Source organism: Nilaparvata lugens, chromosome 9, assembly GCF_014356525.2.
Source record: "Nilaparvata lugens isolate BPH chromosome 9, ASM1435652v1, whole genome shotgun sequence".
NCBI lineage: Eukaryota > Metazoa > Arthropoda > Insecta > Hemiptera > Delphacidae > Nilaparvata > Nilaparvata lugens.
In genome coordinates this window covers 15,390,001-15,410,632 of record NC_052512.1, presented here as the reverse complement: position 1 = coordinate 15,410,632, position 20,632 = coordinate 15,390,001, and the positions used below count along the sequence as shown (strand labels likewise).

Sequence of the window (20,632 nt, the reverse complement as noted above, 5' to 3'; positions counted from 1 at the left end):
TTACAGCTGTCCACGGCAAGACGACAGAAGCGAAGTGCATTCACACAGTGTCTGTCCTCTGTTGTAAGCAGTACAAAATGTTGTCACAGTATTTTGTGTTCATCATGGCTTTCATGCCAGCTTTGGGCTTGGTAGTATTTGGCTCTGGAACCTTTTGTTCCAGTAGCATATCTAGTTTTTCACACCTCAGTAATTGCTTCAATTGAGAAGAGAGGATATCAAATTTGTCACCTCACAATGGAGATTTTCCTCCTATTACCGCTACTGAATGTATGTCATAGATTTATAATATAATTAAGGAAATTATTATCGATGAAAGCTTTCATCAAAGTATCTATTGTAATGTAATTAAAGTATAATAATTGAGAATAGTCCTTTTGATTTGAATGGAAGATGGTAATGGTAATTCAAACTGATAAATGTTGGAAGAAAATGAATGGTATATGTTTTGTAGAAATTTAGAGTACCTATTAGAAGTAATTGAGATTTTTTTTATTTTAAATCATTTTTGAAGAGGAAGCTATTAACCTAAATATAAATGACAGTATTTTGTGATATAGATTTTATTTGTTTTGCTGATTCTAATGAAAAGCTTTCTTGATTCTTAAGGAAACACCTATCATGTAATTCATTTTTTAAATTACACTATATATGTAATTTAAGAGAACTGACTGAACAAACTAACAACAATACTCGAAAGACCTTGTTATGAAAAGTTGTTCAATCAACTAGTGAATTAAAGTTTGGTATTATGGAATAATAACTATGTACACCCATCTCTTTGTATATAGGGCATGACCCTGATTACAAATAAATTATTTTCTATTAAATCAAGATATTGGAGTAGGTAATGTCTATTTGTGTTTTAAAGTAATAAGTATTGATTTGAGCTTTATATAACCTAAAGTACCTAGGTTGACTTTATGACTTAACTGAAGTTGAGTTAATTTGATTATCCTAGTTTATTTTTTCATTCTACAGCGGTCAAAGTATGGGTCCATCAAAGTATGGGTCCATCAATGTACGAGTCCATCAATTTACGGGTTCATGAATGTCTCGTGAACGTGTGTCTTTAAGCCGCTGAGATGCCTCTGAATCGATGGCAGTCCTAGAAGCTTGGGGTATGCTGTCTCCTGTCCATCTGGACGTATAGAGCTCGATCACTGAGCCTAGATTCAAATTGAAGAAACAGCTTTGAGGTAACAACTTTTTCCAAATAAAACAAACGTCCCAGGAACTCCGGATGTGACAGAATGGGTTTTAGTAACTATATAGACTTTCAAAAAGGGAGGGGTATTAGAGGTGAACCATTTAAATCAATTAAAACATGCGGAATTAGACTTTTTGTTGAATCGTACTTTGAGATATTATTGGGAATGGATAGTTTACAAATTTTATTAATTTGGTTTGAGTAATAGATTTTCGGTTGTATCTTTACATTGAAATGTGAGGCCATATATTTTCTCTGTAAGGATCCAGCTGGGAATTTCAGTTTTCTTTGAATTTATATTTTATAATCTACTAAACTACTAAAAGTTGAATTAGTATATGAAATGTTTAAAGGTCCCTTATTTATAAATTAATGTTTTAAAATAATTTTGGTCTTAAAGTTGTAAAGGATCGAATAGAATTTTCAAGGACCCTAGCTTTTCTAAATTTGTTTTGATATCACATATTTTGAATAGTCTTCCTATGTAGAATTCCGTGATGTGATACTTGAGGAATACCGTATTTGTCTTTGCAGCTTTCATGATAGTATAAAGATAGATATTATTGGGGATTATTAATATCTGATAATGTTTTGATACTGTTCTACAAGTTTTCAAGTATGTTCTAAATGTTCTAAGAATTTGATGAATTTTATGTTGATATCTCTTTTAAAAGATGTATTGTTATTTATGATTGACTTCTGAGAATGATAATTTTCAATTCTTCTTTCTGAAATTAGAGTCCTTTAAGCTTCTTATGATTCAATCTAAAACGTTTTCATTGTAGAGCAGACAGAGTTGGTTATTACCGAACTATCTATATCAGAGATAACTTTCTAAATTTAGTAATTCTATTTTCGGTTTTCACGATGTAACTTCATTTTGTTTCATTAACTGTTGAATTTTACTGTGAGAGGTGACAATATAGTTGATATCTTCTCTCTATTTCCTTGTCTCTCTTGTCATTTCTGGTTTCCCGTTCTCTAGCACTAGGTATGTTCATCAAGCATCCCTTTTATTAAGTTATATTGTGTGTGCTTCTAAATTCTAAATTCCAAATTAACTTTCTAAATTCATAGCACGGCACAAAACAAACGTAAGCCTATCTTACTTCACCATTATTTTTTTACAAAAATCATTTACCTCACATGAAAGAGAAGATTCTGTTATTCAAATCAAGACCAAGTACAATTTTTTATCATATCGGGTTTCCGAGATACACAGTTTTGAATATAGAAATTTGCAATTTTTTCGTGTATGTAAATATGGGCTAAAATACACTCAAGGGGGAATTTTGTTTTTCATCAAATCTTAGCAATGATACATGATTTTGAACTGCCTTGACGAGCTGAGGAGAATGACTGTAGTACGAGGAGATCAGATCATTCTGTCAAAAGTTTAAGTGTTTGAAGTTTTGATCCTTGATGTATCCTTATGTCTAACACCCCCACTAGGGAATACTGAAATTAAATGTATCCAACAGGTGATTCTCATAGAATATAACCCTCGTAAGATGATTTCATTTGAAATATATGTTTTTCCTTGTTAGGAAAGCCTTGAAAAGGTATTATAATGAAATAATTGTATTTTGGCTGTAGAACATGATTTTTCATTTTTGGGTGTATTCCTCCTCACCCCACAAACTTTGCATAGATGGGGCGGAGCTACTGAAATTTTTACAGATATGGGACTTATGGCAGTTGATAGAGCTTATCAATGACTATTTTAGTTATAAATTTTATCAAAATCGTTGGAGCCGTTTTCGAGAAAATCGCAAAAAACCCTGTTTTTGACAACATTTTTGCAATTTCAATTGCCATCTTAAATTTCATTTGATCGAAATTGTTCATGTCGAATCCTTATATTGTAAGGACCTTAAGTTCCAAATTCCAAGTCATTCCGTTGATTGGGAGATGAGATATCGCGTACACAGGTACATTATACAGACCAATACACAAAAACCACTTTCTTGGACTCAGGGGACCTTGAAACGTACAGAAATTTAGAAATTGGGGTACCTTAATTTTTTTCGGAAAGCAATACAGCTCTGCTGTATAGCAGAGCTATATAAAATTTGAGCTACAAATAGTTCTGTCAGCTACATATAGCTCTGCTATAAGTAGATTTAAAACTAACTTCATGTAGCAGAGCTATATGTAGCTCTGCTACATGCCAATTTTTGTTTATAGCAGAGGTATGTAGCTGCTCTGTCCTTGAAGGAAGACTGCCTCAGCTGTTTGCAGCTGTTTATAGTGCCTGCTGGGTTTACACCAGATATACTGTACTCATTTGTTGTCAGAGTGCTAGTAGGCTACTGGGAGCATTTATTTTTGTTTAATGAATTATTCTGCACTGATGGAGAGTGAATTTGACTGGAATGGAGACAGAATTATCCAATAACTTCTTTTTCTTTTTCCCAGGCTAGGCACTAAACAGCTGCAAGCAGATGCGGCAGCCTTCCTTCAAGGACAGAGCAGCTACATCTAGCTCTCCTATGAACAAAAATTGTCATGTAGCAGAGCTACATATAGCTCAGATTCTCTTTGATGTTTACCGAAAATTTTGGATAGCTCATTTTCTGCTATATAGCTGAGAAAATAGGCTTAAAACTGCTATACAGCTGGGCTATATAGAAGATCTCCAGTGTCACTTTTTTAACTTGTCCACGTTATTATGGCAGTGTGGAATTGACAATACTGTTGCTGTCCTTTTCTATCATACAACAAAACAGATAACGCTATCTCTCTCTAGCTTTGCAATGTTGTCTGTTTGCCAGAATATTTTATTGTTACTTTTGACAGTGACTGTACAAAAGTAGACAAACAATTCTCAGCCGCCATTTTTTTCACCATTCTATCAAAATACTTTAGTACACAAGTTGTATAATTGACTTAAAATGTATTCTTGAAACAATTGAATAATTTTTAGACATTACTGTATGAGAAACACAAATTAAAATACCTGAATTGATTAAGTTGATAACTAACCATCCTATACTTCATCCATGCTTCAGTTAGCCTACACGTGTAGGTTTGACCTACTCATACCAGTATAAATTTTCAAATTCAATTCAAATTCAAATTTATTTCTCAAAAAACATACCCAATTATAATAATATTATAAGTAACATCTAAAAAATAATACAAGAAAAATACTATTAAATATATAAAATGATCCCAAAACTACAGTATATGTTTTATGTCCATCAATGTTTAAGGAGTAGCCTACAAGGTAAAACCTGTGCGTAGACCTAAGTTGCAGTAATATATTTATTGAATATAAACTAAGAAATTAAACCAAATTAAGAACAAAGATTAGTGGAATTTACACACAAATATAATTTTGTAGACTAGTAGATGATGAAATTAGATAAAAGTTAGTAACACACAATAACTATTATTCTATGATAAAAAACAAAACATAAAACAAGAAACAGTTGGTGCCTAGAAGATTTTTTCTTCACTTTTATTTGATCTTATCCATTCCTCGATCTCGCAATTTAGTTTTTTGCTCCGGCTTGTATTGGCAACAAAATGAGTAGGAACAAGATTTATTATCCTCTGTGATAAGTGAGTGAAAAGTATTGGTGATAAAACAGTGCCTTGAGGCAGACCATATTCTGTAAGTTTTTTATTACTTGATAAAGTATTCAGCGTAAGTAGTTGATACCGTTCAGTTGGATAACTAGGTATTGAATAGTTTGAGAGGTGAGCCTCTGATTCCAAGGTGTTCCATCTTCTCTAATAATCTTGACTGAGATACAGTGTCAATAGCCTTTGCCAAGTCTAAGCAAGCTGTTAAAGTTTTCGTTTCACTGTTATAGTTTTCAATTATTCTTTCCAAAAAGTTGGATATTGCATCTTCTGTTTATATGCCACTCTTAAATCCATATTGATTTCCATTGATATATCTATGTTTATTCAAATAACTTACCAGTCTCTTTTTTATAATTTTCTCCATTATTTTAGCTAAATTATTTATTAAACTTATTGGGCGATAATTTGAGGGGTTTGATTTATCACCTGTTTATAAAGAGGAACAACTTTAGCAACTTTAAATAGTTTAGGAAAATAACCTACTAAAAAACATTTATTTATTATCATTTTAAGAGGCTCTACAATATAGGAAGCTATTTTTTTCAGACAGGCAGAACTCAAATTGTCTACTCCAGGAGGAGAGTTACTCCTGAGAGAACTGATTGTGTCTATTATTTCATCATTGTTTGTATCAGCCAAATAAATCAAAATCAATTTATTTGCCATAAAATACATTACAATTATATGAATTGTCCTCTAAATACAATTTGACTTTGAAAATAATATTTCTGTAATAAAACACAAATGTCAATCAATTTATTAAATAGAGAAAGCAAAACATCAAGTTTTTTTATCAATTCGTGGCTCGACTAGCATAAGTTAAGAACTTGTGCGCTAGCTGATATAAATTATGCAGGTATTTGTAAGACAATAATATAATTACCAAACAAAATACATTATTATTAAATTTATTCGGGTATAATAAATTATAATAATATTGAACAATAATTTATTTTCGTTGTAGAAAACTCATATCTAGTGAATAGTCCCGATTTCAGTGAAATAATGTAATATAATGATCATAATAAAAAATGTAGTAATAATAGTCATAATGATAATCTAATCCTATAGGCTATTAAAAGAGAAGTAATAAATAGGTAGAGATGGAATCTGTTTTGATTGAATGAAGTAAGAGTAACAATGAGGTGGTCCATATGGCTAGAAGTAATGGAGGTAAAAATTTTTTATTTATATTCGTAAGTCAAAGAAAATCATTTCTTGAACCCACTTATCTAATTCCTTAGCTTCGGTTTTAGTGATTCTATTGATAATAAAGGACGTTGGGATTTTGTTGATGAGGATTTTGCGATAATAGAACATTTGATGGCGATTTACTGATAAAACTGTCCTGTCAACATTGTACATATTTGTTCCAGATAGACGTATATTATATGGTGTTGTGTAGATTGTATTGATCTCTATTTTTATTAATGAATAGGATTATGTTTCTCGCATAGGTCTGTCGCAGTGTGTGTACTTTCAATTCATTGAATATGAGCCTGCTGGGATATAGTCTAGGTCTATAAGGCGGCTTAGGTCTTAGGTCTCCCTAAGGCGGCTCTTATAATATGCTTTCGTAGACTGAACAATTTTTTACAGTGAGTGTTGTAGGCTGCACCCCAAACTTCAATAATATATTGGAAGAGGGAGTGTGCATATGCAAAGTATATTTTTCTAATAATCTCTATGTCTTTAAGTTCATTTAATCTATAGAATACGCTGATAAGATATTTCAACTTGGAGCACAAGTGATCAATATGTTTGTTCCATTTTAAGTGTTGGTCAACTATTATACCTAGATATTTTATTGATTCAACCTTCTCTAGAATTTTAAACTGATTGATTTCATTATTGCCTAAATTGTTATTTTTCATTTTAATATCTAGAGCTCTTGGGGGTTGCCCACTATTGTTAGGCAAAAAAGTTATATATTTAGTTTTATTTATGTTCAGTGTTAATAAGTGCTCCTGGAGCCATTTACGGATTTTTTCCAGTCTAAGGTTTGCATTTTTAAACGTATCTTGCCAGTTATTTCCTGTGAATATGAATGTTGTATCGTCTGCAAAGGATATAGTTGAGTAGTTATCAGTGTCTAATTTTAGGAGATCGTTTACATACAAAAGAAATAGAATAGGGGATAATACGGTTCCTTGAGGCAGTCCAAAACATGTTGAGTTTGTGATGTTTGATTCATTGTTCAATGTGAGGCATTGTAGGCTACCCTATTTTCTAGGTAGCTTTTGAATAAGTTGTTTGCTATACCTCCAATACCACATGTATTTAATTTGTTCAAGATAATATTGTGAGGAATGGTATCAAATGCTTTTGATAAATCCATAAATACAGCTAGGGTTTTTTCTTGGAAATAAAGTTTTCATAGATAATAGAATTCAGATGTATTACTGCATCTTTGGTTGATTTTTTAGATTGGAAGCCATATTGATTTTTGTCAATAATTTTATGTTTGATCAAGAACTCCATTAGTCTGTTTTTTATTTTTTTCTCTAATATTTTTGAGATATTGCTTAAGAGACTGATGGGTCTGTAATTTTCTGGTAGCCTCAAATTGCCTGATTTGGGTAAAGGGATTATTTTTGCTATTTTGAATCTTTTAGGGAAATAACCATTACTTGAGCATTTATTTATGATATGTTCTAAAGGCTTTGTTATGTGGGGTGATATTTTTTTCAAGATCAGACCCGTCAGGTTATCAGTGCCTGGGGATGATTTATTTTTCAAGCTATGTATAAGGCTGCTTATTTCATCTACATTTGTTGGTTTCAGAAATATACTGTAGTTACATGGTGGTAACATAGATTTAGGAATAGGTATATTATTTATGTCTGGAACAATTTTCTTAGCATATGTTTCTCCTACTTTAGCAAAGTATTCGTTAAAGATTTCAGGTTTTAAATTAGGGACGTTTTTATTTCTAAAATTTCGGCAATATTTTCCCAAGTCTTTTTAGGATTGTTTTTGTGCTCTTCAAACTTTGTATCGAAGTATTCTATTTTTCTTTTTTAATCAAATTATTCAAAATGCTCCTGTAAGTTTTGTATTGTTCTATAAGTTGGATGTTTTGTGGTTGTTTCATCAACTTTTTGTGGAGTTTGTCTCTTTCTCTTATCGAGTTCACCAGACCACTACTAATCCATTTTTTGAGTGGTCTCTTGCTCCTACTTAATTAGATCAATTTTGAACTACTATCAATTATTACTCTAGTGGTTTCCTCAATAAAAATGTCAACCATTCTACCTACATTATTGTCCGTGATATTGTATATAATATCCCAGTTTAAGTCTTGAAAATCTTGTTTTAGGCCCTCAAAGTCAATTTTAATTATTTTGTTTTCCTTTTCGTCTGATTGACATCCATTCTTATCAATTCTTCCTATGTGAAGAGAAGTCATGTAATGATCCGTTAAGTTAGTTTTTGGTATAGTTCCCAGAATAGAATTGTTAGTTAGTGAATGGTTTTTGAGGAAGATGTGATCGATACAGGAGCTGTTTCTATTGGTAACCCTGGTAGGTTTATTTATGTAAGACTTGTACCCATTAAGGTGGAGTGAGCTTAAGTATTCGTTTGAAGATCTGTCATTATCTAGAATATTTATGTTTATACCTCCTAATAAAATCACATTTATATTTTTTTCTGTATTTGAAAGGATTTGTTCCAGGCTATTTGTAAAGGTTTCAATGTTTAAATTTGGGGAATGGTAGATTGTCATCAGATTAAATTTCTTTTTTTGGATTTGAAAAGAGATGTTTATGGAATTTGCCTGATTCATTTCAATATTTAAAACATTGTATGGAATATTTTCATCTATATAAACGGATAAACCATCGCATCTTGAGAAATTACATTTTTTATGTATCATATTATAACCTTGCAGGGAAAAATTTGTTTGAGAATCATCAGTTATCAATGTTTCGGTTAGGCAAATTATTTGATATTTTATTTTACTGTTGCTCAAGTACTGTGAGAATTCATTAAAATTTTTATTAATACTGTTTATGTTAGTGTGAAGGATGTTAAAGAAAATATTGTCTTGATTATTTACGTAATTTTTGGGTTGAAAAGAGAAAAAATTGTCTATTTCAATTGTATTGTAATAGCCAATAGACTCACCTTCATCGTAGGGATTAAACATAGAAACTATAAACTAGGGTTTGATAATTAAAAATTCAAAAAGGAAGTTAATAGCACGCATTGTCTAGCTCCACTATTGATGTTTATCACTACCGATCGGTTCCGTTCGAGGGTGTACCGTCTCTCAATGGTCTGCTTCCTGGAGAGGGCGTATTTTATTCAGTTGTGAGAGTCTCTCAATGGTATGAACGTATGAATGGTTTTTCTGCCATGGTTGTTGGTGGCGATCTTGATGCGTCCGTCGACCGTTCTCTTCTTTCAGTTGTTTCAGTTCCAGCAAAACTCCTTTCATAGCGTTGGCTACTGCCTCTTCTACCTGACTTTTCATGTTCAGAAGAATGTCTTCAGCCAGGCTATTGTGCGAAGGGTTGTCGCCAACGGTTCTGGAAATAGAAGCAGTGGTAGCTGGCTGCTTGGGGGTTGATGAACTACCAGTACCGTTACGTTTCACCATTGTTCCGTTGTCGTGTGAGCTTCTGGCCTTGTGTCAACTAGTTAATTTAAACTTAAAACTGATTTATTTGAAAAACTAACACTTTTTGAAAAATAATGATATGATTTGGTTACTCTACTTCTAAAACTGAATAAAACTATATTAAATTTAGGTTTGAAAACACTACTTCAATGCGGAGCTGCGCAGATGTGTCTACTCTCTAGGCATGCCAGAACTAGACTGAGAAATAAATAAAATGAATTGAATGAGGGGATTGACGAATAGGCATGAGTGCGTTGTCTAGGGCTGTTATTTATTACTTTATTAGCATATAATTGACCTAAATGCGTGAAATGGTGGTTTAGAACTTCGAGATCTATATTTTTTTATCTCGTTTTATATTCAATAGATCATTGATACACCCCCATGTCTTTTTCGAATAGCCTCTGCTTTGGAGTAGTATATTATTATAGTAGTCATACTCAGATTTTCTTATTATGTTGTTTAATGTGTTTCTGTAGTTTTTATATAGTAATTTGAGAAAGTTGTTTTGAGGCTGTTTTTTTTTAATTTCTGATGCAATTTATCTCGTTTTCTTATTGAAGTTATTAATCCTGCAGTTATCCAAGGCTTGAGAGGCTTTAGTTTGTGTAGTACAATTTTTATTTGGGTTGCATTTCCAATCTCAGTGGATAATACATCAACAAATAATTCAACAGTATTTTCAATATTTAAATCAAATTGTGATGCAACCTCGGACCAATTGTACTTCTCAAGATTATTCATCAAATCATGGTAGTTTATAGATTTTCTAGTGTTAACACTTGGTTTAGTTCTACCAGATTTTTTTCCAAGACCAATGTTCATACAATAAGTCAGATAGTGGTCAGTGATACTTGATTTTCATTATTGATCCAATAATAGACTCACAAGCGTCGTTTGCTTTTCTGTAAAATATGTGATCAATACATGATTGGGATCCATTTATTTATCGAAGTAGGTTTATTAATGTAAGATTTGAAACCATTTGATGACAAAAGGTTAAGATATTCATTAACAAAGTTTGATTACTGTTTATATCTATTTTTGTATCATCGATGATTATTATGTTTTGACTATTTTCATGTTTCAAGTAATCAATGCAATCATTCAGACTATTGAGAAAAATTTGCAAATTAGAAGAAGGTGATCGGTAAATAGTAACTATTGTGGGTATACATCAGGTATACTGACATTCAGTATTGGAGAATTACTTTCGAGTATAAGAAAATTCATTTTCTCAACATTGAATGTGTTCCTAGTAAAAATACAAACTCCATCGCATTTATTCAGTCTACCTTGTACACTATGAATTGAATAATCATTCAAACTGTAGTTAATTGTAGCCTACTATCGTTAATCTAAGTTTCACTAAGAGCTATAAAATCAAATTTAGTATCACAATTCCTTAGAATATATGCTAAGTTATCAAAGTTTCTATTCATACTTCATATATCCATGTGACAAATATTCACAAATCTACAAGGCTCAATGGTATGAAATTTGCGGTTTGAAATTGAAAATATCATCTACTTGAATTGTATTGTATGACTCAACTGAGATTTCATTTTCAAAATTATTTATTAAATCATTCGTCATATTTATAGATTGAAAATAAATTAATCACAATAAGGTAAGAGGTTACAAAAACTAATATGTTAAACAGTAGTGAAAAATGAGAGTCAATTGTTTTTGATATGTGATGAGCCAGCAAAATGTTTAGGTTTTCGTATTTCTGTTTGAATGACACAATTTCGAGTTGGCTCTTAATAAGTGTAGTGATGAAAAGGTTTTTGACCTCTGCTCTGAATGCAGAATTTTATTGGCCATAATCTGGTTTATCTATTAAACTTTGAATTGCTCTAATATAGCAGGGACAAGTTGTATCATTTACTAGATGTTTATCATCTTTTTTATTGTTCTTGCAATTGGCAGATATAAGTGCTTGTGATTTGTTAGGGCAAGTTTTGTACTCGTGATTTCAAGCATTTGAAGCAACGAGTTACTGATGTGTAATCTTTGACTCGACAAGAGGTCCAATCTACATAGATTCGTCCCTTATTGATTATTTCTCGTTGAATATCAGGAGAACATTCGATTACCCAATGGGTGTACTTTCTCTCTTTCTCACCTACTATAAATAATGAGTTTATTTCTTTATCAAATTATTCTTTATTTATTGTGTTTGAGAAATTCCTGTTGAGAATTTCTAGACTTAAATCACTCTGGCTCAATTCTTTATATACATTTTACATATAGATACTCTAGGTTTTTTCAACAAAGGAGTACTAATTTCTAAATCTTCATCATTAATTAGTTTGTTTCCTAGAACTTTCACCTTGTCCTCGGATGGGTCCATCACCAGTAACATTCCACCTCCACGTACGTTTACCGTTTTTTTATTTTCAGTGATTTTTATTTCGGAATTGTTTTTTTTAAGTTTCTCTGACTTTTGCACTGCTTTCACTATCACTTCCTGTTACCACTGCAGGCTCCACTATCACGATTTTCTTCTTTTCGGTAATCTTGCGCACTAATTTTTTTCCAGTCACTTGTTACTGCTGCTGTTTATTTACTTTAATAATTGGTACTTGCACTACTTCTGCAAATGATCTTGTAGCAGTAGTAGTGGGTGGCTGTCCTCTCTTGAAGTCCGATGAGAGCTGGTTTATGCTTTTTTCCAATTTATCCAGTCTGCATAGAACTTCGTTCTTTTCTTTCTCCTGGGTTTTTTCCTCGTTTCGACTCTAGTTATGATCAATGCCAGCTTGTTGCACAGAGCACTGTTTTGATCAAAATCCGCTCGAGATAGTTTTTTTCTCGAATGTCTCACTGCCCCATTTAATGAGATCGGAGTAAAGATCGTGAAGAGTTCCCACGTCTTCCAGTAAACTCTGGTCCATGATTTTGCTCGCATTCTGATCCTCCAAGTTGATGAAGCTGCATCTCTCCGAATATTCATCTTCCTCCTCAAACTCTGGAGCAAGAAGAGGTGGCAATTTCACCGGTGTAAGGAATTGAGATCCCGATCTATCCATAATTGAAGTTTGTTACGGAAATACACTTCATAACACTCGAATACTTTTCAACTATTATAGTTTAAAGACCATAATCTTATTATTGCAAACGGCTAGAATACTGTTAGCTAATTCTACAATATAAACTACACTGGCACTACGATGTCTATTCTACCCCGTTCGGCTGACGACTGTGAATTAATAAATAATATTAAAAGGTTATTTCAGAAGTATTCCCATTTAAATTACTTATTTTAAATAGGATTTCTATTTTTAAATGAAATTGGAATAGAATGCCTACCAAATAACTTAATTTCTGTTGTTTTGAAATTCAGATTGGAAATTCACAGCTTTTTGAATTAGATGCCATTTCAGGTTTGTATAAAAATAAAATCTGATCTCAGTTATGGAAGCAAATTTTTGAATCAAATTATGAAAAATATATATTCTTGACTAATTTGACATTAAATCGATTATTTTATCAAGGAAATGATAATTATTATTAGATCAAATTTAATGGGATGAATTGAGTAACAGCTGTGTACAGTAAGTGGCAAAATGGAGAGACTTGGCAACATTTTTCTCCTATCTTTCTTCACTGCCATTATAACGTGGACCTCACTATAGAGACACCATTCTTCAAGAGGACTGATAATGACAAAAAAGACCAATGGGAGTAGCCTCCTTTATACAAACTTTCAGGCGTGCTTGAAGTATAGTTTTATTTTTTTCAATATTTTTCTCAAATGACTCATTTTTGACACGAAACGGAAATGGGAATAATAAGGAATGCATCTTTCAAATCACATACTTGATAGCCTATGTCATATTCGATTTTTCATGTTATTTGGGCTTCCCCTAAATTATCCTCCACGAGCCGCCACTGGCAATACTTTCCTTACCTATGATAATAGGGCAAGGAAAGTAAAAATAGCATTGCTGATTTTTATACTTCTCTGCACCTTGTTTAAGAATTCACACAAGTTACCATTGCACCTGTTACAGGCCGAGTTTGAATCCATGATGAAGGGAGGTGGCTCGTATTGCTTGACTCTTCTTTATGATTTTGACAAAAACGAATTGGCAGATGTTGAGGTGAGTACTTCAGAACAAAGGTAACACATTTTGTAAGAATTTTTTGATCACAATCTGTATAAATAATATGGGGGTCGCAGAATATCGCCAGCTCTTAAAACCATCACAGCCAAAAAATCTGGTGTGGCGCACTCACACAACTTTCCTTGCCGTTATGAAAATTGATCACCTGACGCTAGTGTTCTCGTGCATCTCAAGTCTACTATTCTAAGATCTGAGCCAGCTGGTGACAGGACAATAGCGCTGCAGATGCACGAATTTTTATATCTCCTCATAGTGAATGATTTAATAGAATCAACAGTTGCAAACAGTTTGCAATTTAATAATTAAATTTTCTCGAATTTCAAGCTTATTTTCAATTTTAGGTGAAAATGTTACTGGACATTAATTATAGAGATTTTCATGCTCAATATTTTCCACTTTAAATTTCTTGTTTAAATTGTATCTGAAGTCTGATAATTGGAAATCTGAAATAAAACTTTGCATAGATGGGGCGGAGCTTCTGAAGTTATTACAGATACAAGACCTGTGGCAGTTGACAGAGCTTATCAATGACTATTCTAGATATAAATTTGATCAAAATCGTTGGAGCCATTCTCGAAAAAATCGCAAAAAACCCTGCTTTTGACAAAAATTTCGTCATTTCAGCCGCCATCTTGAATTTTTTCAGTCGATCAAAATTATTATTCGTGTCGGATCCTTATAGTGTAAGGACCTCACGTTCCAAATTTCAAGTCAACTGTACACAGACGCACATACAAACAAACACACACACACACACACACACACACACACACACACACACACACACACACTTACACACACACACACACTTACACACACAATATACAAAAATCATTTTTTCGGACTCAGGGGACCTTGAAACGTATAGAAATTTAGAAATTGGGGTACCTCAATTTTTTTCGGAAAGCAATACTTTCCTTACCTATGGTGATGGGACAAGGAAAGTAAAAATTGGGACGAATTGGGTTATTTAGTCAAACTGGGACGACGACAAACTAGGTCGTTTCACGCAAATGACAAGCTCGGTTCACTCGCGGAAATCCACGCGATAAATTCTATTGACCAAACGTAGGCAACGTTTTCCAACTCGTTGAAAGTGGCATCTTTTTACAGAGCTGTAGGTGATTATTTTGTCATTGAGTTCAGATTCATATTATTGGTTGAGTACTATGAAGGACAATATTATTAGTAGTTATGTGAACAAGTACCTGATTGAAACTATAGACCTTATGGGAATACAGCAATAGACTGGCTTCTCCACACATCTGTGTAATCACTTATCAGCTGATTTATGGTGAATAATTCTGATCTTTACTCTAATATTGGCGTATGAAGGAAGCTCCTTTCTCCTTTCATATTATCCTTGGATTGCAAAATTTCCAAAAACCTTGTATATACATCGATGTATTAAAAAAGGAACACACCTGTCAAATTTCATGAAAATCTATTCCGCGTTTTGCCGTAAACATTAACAACATTAACAACATATAAACATTCAAACATTTAAACATTAAGATAAATGCCAAACCGTCAACTTGAATCTTGGACCTCACTTCGCTCGGTCAATTAAGAATCATTGGATATTCTGATCACACAAAAATGTAATTCATAAATTGTTTGTTATTTTTCAGAGTCAAGACATAATTATATAACTTATTTTTACTGTACTAGTTGAAATCTATTGTTGGGTTCTAATCTATTGGGTTCTAATTACTAACCTATAAAATAGATAACCCAAATTGAACACCATCTCTGTTCTGAGCCTATAAATATCTTAGTTTTGTTTCCAATACAGTTAGATACTAGAAGGAGATTTGAGGAAAAATGATATTAACATTATGTTTTCATAAATTTATTGATTCCCTGAATATGATGGAATTCCCCAATTCAAGAATATTACTAAAACTAATGATTACTCCTATAAAACACTTTTTCCTCCACCTACTGTCTAAAGTACTTACTTTACTCCCTGAAACATAATACTAAAAGTGTCACTTTTTTGCTCTCGGTATTAAAAAACAGAAAAACTCCCTAGGGAGGAAAAGTGACTCCATTTAAATAACATGGGAAGCATCTCTATTTTAAAAACTTACATGGTAATAGGTTAGAAGGTCTAAGCACAGATGAGAAAGCGTAATAGAGGTGTCTGTCATTGAGTCAACTGAATTCAATACCACAACCAGAAATTTGATCAACTCATGAAATATATGTTTGTATGATATTATATCCTTTATATTTATTTATTTATTTATTTATTTATTTATTATTATTTATTTATTTATTTATTTATTTATTTATTTATTTATTTATTATTTATTTATTATTTATTTATTTATTTATTTATTATTTATTTATTTATTTATTTATTTATTATTTATTTATTTATTATTTATTTATTTATTTATTTATTTATTTATTTATTTATTTATTTATTTATTTATTTATTTATTTATTTATTATTATTTATTTATTATTATTTATTTATTATTTATTTATTTATTTATTTATTTATTTATTTATTCATTTATTTATTAATCACATTGTGTATACATACTTAACATGAGGAAAGGCACAACAGGCTCATGCCCAAAACTGTCCCATTTCCACTTTACACTATCCTTCCAAATCAAAAAGTTGGTTATGTCATTTTCACTTTTCAAAATACAATTTACGCTCTTCAATACTCAAATAAACGAGCAAATTTTGAATCAAATGGATACTATTACAGTCTAGAATCGAAAAATCTAAAACAGTAACTTGATAATTATTAGTAGATGATAAAAATTTATACAATTTTTAAAATATTTTATTCTATTCAAAATACCAGCCAACAAATATTTTTGATCTGCAATTCAAATCTGAACAGCGTGATCTGGAGTCAGCCATTTTTGGTAGCTGCCCAGCTGATATAATTGTTAAAACTTTGGCCGATAGATAGTGCAATTGGCATTGCCAATCAGATGACCGGTTTCTAGGTTTTAGATTTTAGGTTATGTTGTTAGGAAACATTCTCACCAATACATAAGTTATTAGAATGATTTTATTTGCAGTTTCTATAAAAAAATGTAGATGGAGGAAAATTGTTGCCCTCGGCTTCGCCTCAGGCTTCAAACTTTTTCCCACAGGGAGAAAAAGTCGTACTTTTCACTCTAGATATACAAATAACTATTAATAGGCCTATTTACTTTTCAGCCTTTTTAATGTAACTACAAACTAAGAGGAACACAGGTTCAGTGCTGCCAAAAAATGATAGATGTAAAATAGGAATAGACCCAGTTTGTCTTTCACTGTTCCACTTTGGTAGCGTCCGTAAAAACTGACCATTTTTTTGGTGAGTGGCGACTTTCAGGGCAGACGGCACTCCGGCAACCTAAGCATACCAGCAAAAAGTGGTATGAGCAGCAGTGTGACTTATGTGTGTGCCTTATCAGAGCCATAGCTAAAAGGGGTCTGGCAAACGACTCTGCAACGAACATCTATTTATGTGCGAGTTGTTAACTAATGGCTCTGTTAACTATGAGTGACTTTATGTAGCGACTCTTATGCAACCGGGCATAAGGGTTGTAGCAGCGATGCAGTGTGTTGAGTCGTTGAGTGTTGAGTGGCTTCCCTGACCTTGACAATTCATTTGGTTTATCTATCGTATTCTAAAACTTGACTTGTGAGACAATTTATTAAACTTTGCTTTTTCCCATACATAGGCTTTTTGCGATATTTACCCAACTGTCAAATGCTACTATGGAATGGAAGGTGCAGAAAATCGTCATCAACCAGATACTTCATTCAATACACATTTCCGGAACTCAGCAACACCTTTTTTGGCTTTCTTCAAGAATGGTCAACAGGTGAGTATTGAATATTTGCCTCAATATATTTGGCATGAAATTCATAATGATATGTGAAAATTCAGCCACAGACGCTTGTCATCTGTTCAGAGCTCTTTAGGCTCAACTCACACTTAGGCGACTCAGGTCGAGAAGAGACTCGACTCTATAGTGAGGTCCACGTTATAATGGCAGTGGATAAAGATAGAAGAATAGCGATGCCGATTCTCTGCATTAATTAATTTATTTCTACACTGTAAAAAACATAATTGGCATCATTGTGGGCTCATAAAAGGATAGTACCACCGGCTTTGTCAAATGATAGACAAGGATAGCGAAACCAAAGTTGATCAAATACTGTCATTATAACATGGACCTCACTATAGTCAAGAGCATGTGTTTCCAAATGGTGACACTCAGACTATTATAGTCGATTCTAGTCTCCGTGACTGTCACCATTAGAAAACAGAGACAAACTAGTCCCCAAACAATTCAGCATTGGTGTATTTCACTGATGAATTCCGGGCAAAATCTTTCACTCTGTATAACTCGCTAACGAAGCGTTTATGGATATATATTTATAAGAACTTTTTTTCTTATTTTCACCTCCACTATGACATATTAAATTATTATACCATAATTAAGAAACACTCTGTATATTTATAATTATCTGGTTATTTAAATATCTGGTTATCTATGTCCATTGGATCTTGAAAATGGCTCTAACAATTTTCATGTAATTTGGAACATATTTAGCTGGTGACAGTACAATAACGCTGGAGACACACGAAGTTTGCTATCTCTTCATAGTGAATGATTCAATAGAATCAACAGTAGCCAACAGTTTGCAATTGAATAATCACATTTTCTCAAATTTTGAGCTTATTTTAAATTTTAGGTGAAGATGTTACTGGACATAAATTGTGGAGATTTTCATGCTTAATCTTTTCCACTTTGAATTTTTTGTTTAAATTATATCTGGAGCCTGATAATTGGAAATCTAAAATCAAACTTTGCATAGATGTGGCGGAGCTCCTAGAATTTTTACAGATATGGGACTCGTGACAGTTGATAGAGCTTATCAATGACTATTTTAGGTATAAATATGATCAAAATTGTTGAAGCCGTTTTCAAAAAAATCGCAAAAAACCCTGTTTTTGACAACATTTTCGTCATTTAGCCGCCATCTTGAATTGCATTCGATCGAAATTGTTCGTGTCAGATCCTTATAGGGGGAGGACCTTAAGTTCCAAATTTCAAGTCATTCCGTTGATTGGGAGATGAGATATCGTGTACACAGACGCACATACACACACACACACACACACACACACACACACACACACACAGACCAATACCCAAAAACCACTTTTTTGGACTCAGGGGACCTTGAAACGTATAGAAATTTAGAAATTGGGGTACCTTAATTTTTTTTGGAAAGCAATACTTTCCTTACCTATGGTAATAGGGGCAAGGAGAGTAATAATAAATTTTTGTCAATATTTCGCATCATTGTTTGTGATTTGCATTTTGCTTTTATCAATCTATCATTAATTTGGTAGAGAGTTGGTGGAAAAGGATACTTCGAATATTCTTTCTGAAGAATGGACATTGATATGCCCAAAGCTCCGCCAAATTAAGTAGATGCATAACAATATTATCTATTTTATCTATAGTTTACAAATGCTTTTTTTCATATCATATATACAGCTCAATAATTATTTTCTTAATTTATATTTTGTAAATTCATCTATAATTCTGCTGTTTTGAAAGCTATTGTATATAAGTGTATAAACCAGTATATATTGTAATCTACATAAATAAAGTACGGTACTCAATCAATCAATCAATTAATTTCTCTTGTAATCATTGTTTATTGTGGAGTATTAATGAAGGAACTGTTCTGCATTCATTCTTTGCAGGTAACCGTCATTGGACATACTGTAACGGGCATTAATGGTACTGACTTTAAGGCAGGATTCGAAGCCGTGAAGTAATGTATCACATGTGCTACAGAGTTTCATTGGAAACAAATATTATCATTGAAAAATCCAATGTGGGAGCTGTTTGTTTGTTTGTGATGCTATATTTCTTCTGGAATCTCTCTTCCATGAATTCAGAGTAGAGGTTGTCTTTTACCTCTTGTGTTTAATCATCAATAAAATTATAAATTATTATTCTATGAATTATTCTCATTTATTGTAATATCAGATTCAATATTCTGTTGCTGGAGCTAAAAAAAAGGCTGGTTTCAATTGTGCTGTAATGGTTTCTATTATTGACCGAGCGAAGTGAGGTCTTTGTTTCATTTGATGGTTTGGCATTTCTATTAAATGTTTAAATGTTTGAATATTTAAATGTTTAAATGTTTAAATGTTCAAATGTTTAAATGTTTAAATGTTTAAATGTTTAAATGTTTAAATGTTTAAATGTTTAAATGTTTAAATGTTTAAATGTTTAATGTTTAAATGTTTAAATGTTTAAATGTTTAAATGTTTAAATGTTTAAATGTTTAAATGTTTAAATGTTTAAATGTTTAAATGTTTAAATGTTTAAATGTTTAAATGTTTAAATGTTTAAATGTTAAATGTTTAAATGTTTAAATGTTTAAATGTTTAAATGTTTAAATGTTTAAATGTTTAAATGTTTAAATGTTTAAATCTTTAAATGTTTAAATGTTTAAATGTTTAAATGTTTAAATGTTAAATGTTAAATGTTTAAATGTTTAAATGTTTAAATGTTTAAATGTTTAAATGTTTAAATGTTTAAATGTTTAAATGTTTAAATGTTTAAATGTTTAAATGTTTAAATGTTTGAATGTTTAAATGTTTAAATGTTTAAATGTTAAATGTTTAAATGTTTAAATTGCCGTGCTACCAATTTTTCCTAAATCGGTTGGATAGCATTTAACACCTATTAACCTAAGGATAGTTGTCGGCTCCAATGTAATAGATTCTTGATAAACTATGAATGGATCTATCGCCTATGAATGAGAAATCCAGTTTTCAGAGCAAATGAACTTATAATCTTCAAAAGAATTTTGGCAATATGCACAAATATACAAAGAACAATATATTACAAGCCTAAGCATTTAAAGTTACTACGAGCTAAGGGTACTTATCCAGATTATAGTTGAAAAACAGTGGCTATTGGCTTGAATACACAAATAACAATATACAGACAAAATAGAACACTATAAACTGTTTAAAACTCAATTTAAAACATTAATAAATTCACTTAAACAGAC

General features: G+C 31.9%; 1 protein-coding gene across 1 annotated transcript in view; it reads left to right on the top strand.

Moving 5' to 3' along the window:
- Positions 1 to 19,398, top strand: part of LOC111051692 — a 28,718-nt gene extending 9,320 nt beyond the window's left edge. The window contains exons 3-5 of the mRNA XM_039435543.1: positions 13,448 to 13,537; positions 17,263 to 17,406; positions 19,308 to 19,398. Of these exons, the coding sequence (XP_039291477.1) occupies positions 13,448 to 13,537; positions 17,263 to 17,406; positions 19,308 to 19,382 (309 nt within the window). The 3' untranslated portion in view covers positions 19,383 to 19,398. The remainder of the gene's footprint in view (positions 1 to 13,447; positions 13,538 to 17,262; positions 17,407 to 19,307) is intronic.
- Positions 19,399 to 20,632: the final 1,234 nt, after the last annotated feature.